The 1860-nt window shown below is 36.4% G+C and overlaps 1 protein-coding gene across 1 annotated transcript; it reads right to left on the minus strand.

The window, feature by feature from the left end:
• Positions 1-147: 147 nt before the first annotated feature.
• On the minus strand, positions 148-896 carry LOC101592942 (vomeronasal type-1 receptor 90-like; the record flags this gene model as incomplete). The annotated part of the gene is made up of 1 exon (XM_004648725.1): positions 148-896. A coding segment is annotated over exon 1 (749 nt), but the record flags the coding sequence as incomplete, so codon positions are not given.
• Positions 897-1860: the final 964 nt, after the last annotated feature.

Consider the following 1860-nt stretch of genomic DNA (forward strand, 5'->3'; position numbering starts at 1 on the left):
TTTAACATTCGTCTTTCAGTGCTCATTAGCACAAAAGGACACACTGTGGCATAACCATTACCCACCAGCATATGGATGAAATGAAAAATTTGGTTTTTTTTCCATAATATGCCAGAGGCAAAAAAGGTGACATATTCCAAAAAGTACATGATCATAAAGAAACCCATAAGTAGCAGAATGGTCTGAGTAGCCCTTTCCTCGGGTGATGTTCTCAAAGAAAGTCTGGTGCTGTGAAGATGTTGGAACTGCCTCTTATGCCTGCACAAGAGACTCACCATGTATCCACTTGAGAGAGCCATCATGCATATAAAGGAGATGTCCTGGATGTTCACCAATAAGAAAAATATATGCCTGAACAAGTAATTAATGGGCCACTGAGAACAGGATTGAGTGACAAACATGAGACTCTGTGAAGTCACATTGGGGGTGGCACCAATGGAGACTAAGAAGCGACCATTCAGAAGCACATTGAAAGCCCATAAGAAAATAAGGCAATATGGATAGTGATGTGTGGATTTTTGTTTGAATTTTGTCAGATATGAGTTTGTGGGACTAAGCATGATGGCCTGGAGGACACTCAACAGGCAGGTGGTACAGAGTGAGAGGGTCCTCATCAACCTGTTTACATAGACAATTGATTTACAAAAGAGGTCATTCCCCAAGTTTTCAAACCCAAAAGTGTCTATAGCTATAAATCCCATGGTTACAAGCATCACCAGGTGGATCAGGGCCAACTGAGCGATAGTCAGATCAAAGGGCCTGGGTCTGTGCTTGAGGAGGAATATGAGGATGTGGAACAGAAGCAGACCTATGTTGGCTGTGATCCCAGTTGTAATTTCAAAGAAAACGGTGTTTCTTATGTCAGTATAACTGGAAAATTTTCTCTTTTTAATCATCTTCATGGGATAAGAACATCAGGAATTGTCTGAGGAGAAAAGCAAGAAAAATATTTCTGTCATCATTCACAACCAACATCATATCTTCATCAGAACATGTGCATTCTTTCCATGCATTTTGTTCCCCCTCCGTAACTAAGGTCCAACTCACGCTCATGGATTCACACTGCCCTCTGTCTTATCATAGCCATTCCCAGTGCATTATGAATTTGGAGGCTCAGAGCACCCCTGTGAGATAACTTTCCCAGGTAATGGATGGTTTTTCCTTGATTGTCCTCCCAATTTTTAGCTTTAAAAATTAGGCACATTTTCTTAATTGCCCTCATGTCTCTATAAAGTAAAGAAAATGATAAATACATTAAAAACTTTATATTTTTTGTTAAAGTTGACAGAAGAGAGTGACATAGATATGGAAATAAAAATCTTTAATAAAGTAACTATTCATGGGATAGGCATACATAGTTATGTTATTTCAATGACATCTTTATTCTGCTTTATTGCCAGATCAAATATTCATAGAGAACAAATATTTTCATAGGTTCACATTATGGTCAGCAGGTTTGAATTTTGCTACGGGACGAGTGACTTCAATTTAACTCAGTGATCTGACATTTATCAAATGCAGGAATAAAAAATTCAATTAATATTTCTAAGCAATAGCTATCTAATCTATAAAATATGAATTACTATTTTACTTGCTTCCTAGAGATATAATGTAAAGAAATGTACCAGATATGAAGAGAGCATGGCACAGAAATGAAATGCTGGTTATTATTATTATAATAATAACATGCAGTTCATCATACTTGCCATCTGAGAGAACTGATACAGTTTACAAAATATCTTATCACTGTTCCAATCTAAAAGAGCAAGAGAAAGTCTACTATACCAAAACAATAGACTATAATTCACTTGAAATTAAAATAGATTTTTTTGAAACTTCTAAAACTACACATCTTATATA

Source organism: Octodon degus, unplaced genomic scaffold (assembly GCF_000260255.1).
Source record: "Octodon degus isolate 3935 unplaced genomic scaffold, OctDeg1.0 scaffold00774, whole genome shotgun sequence".
Classification (NCBI taxonomy): domain Eukaryota; kingdom Metazoa; phylum Chordata; class Mammalia; order Rodentia; family Octodontidae; genus Octodon; species Octodon degus.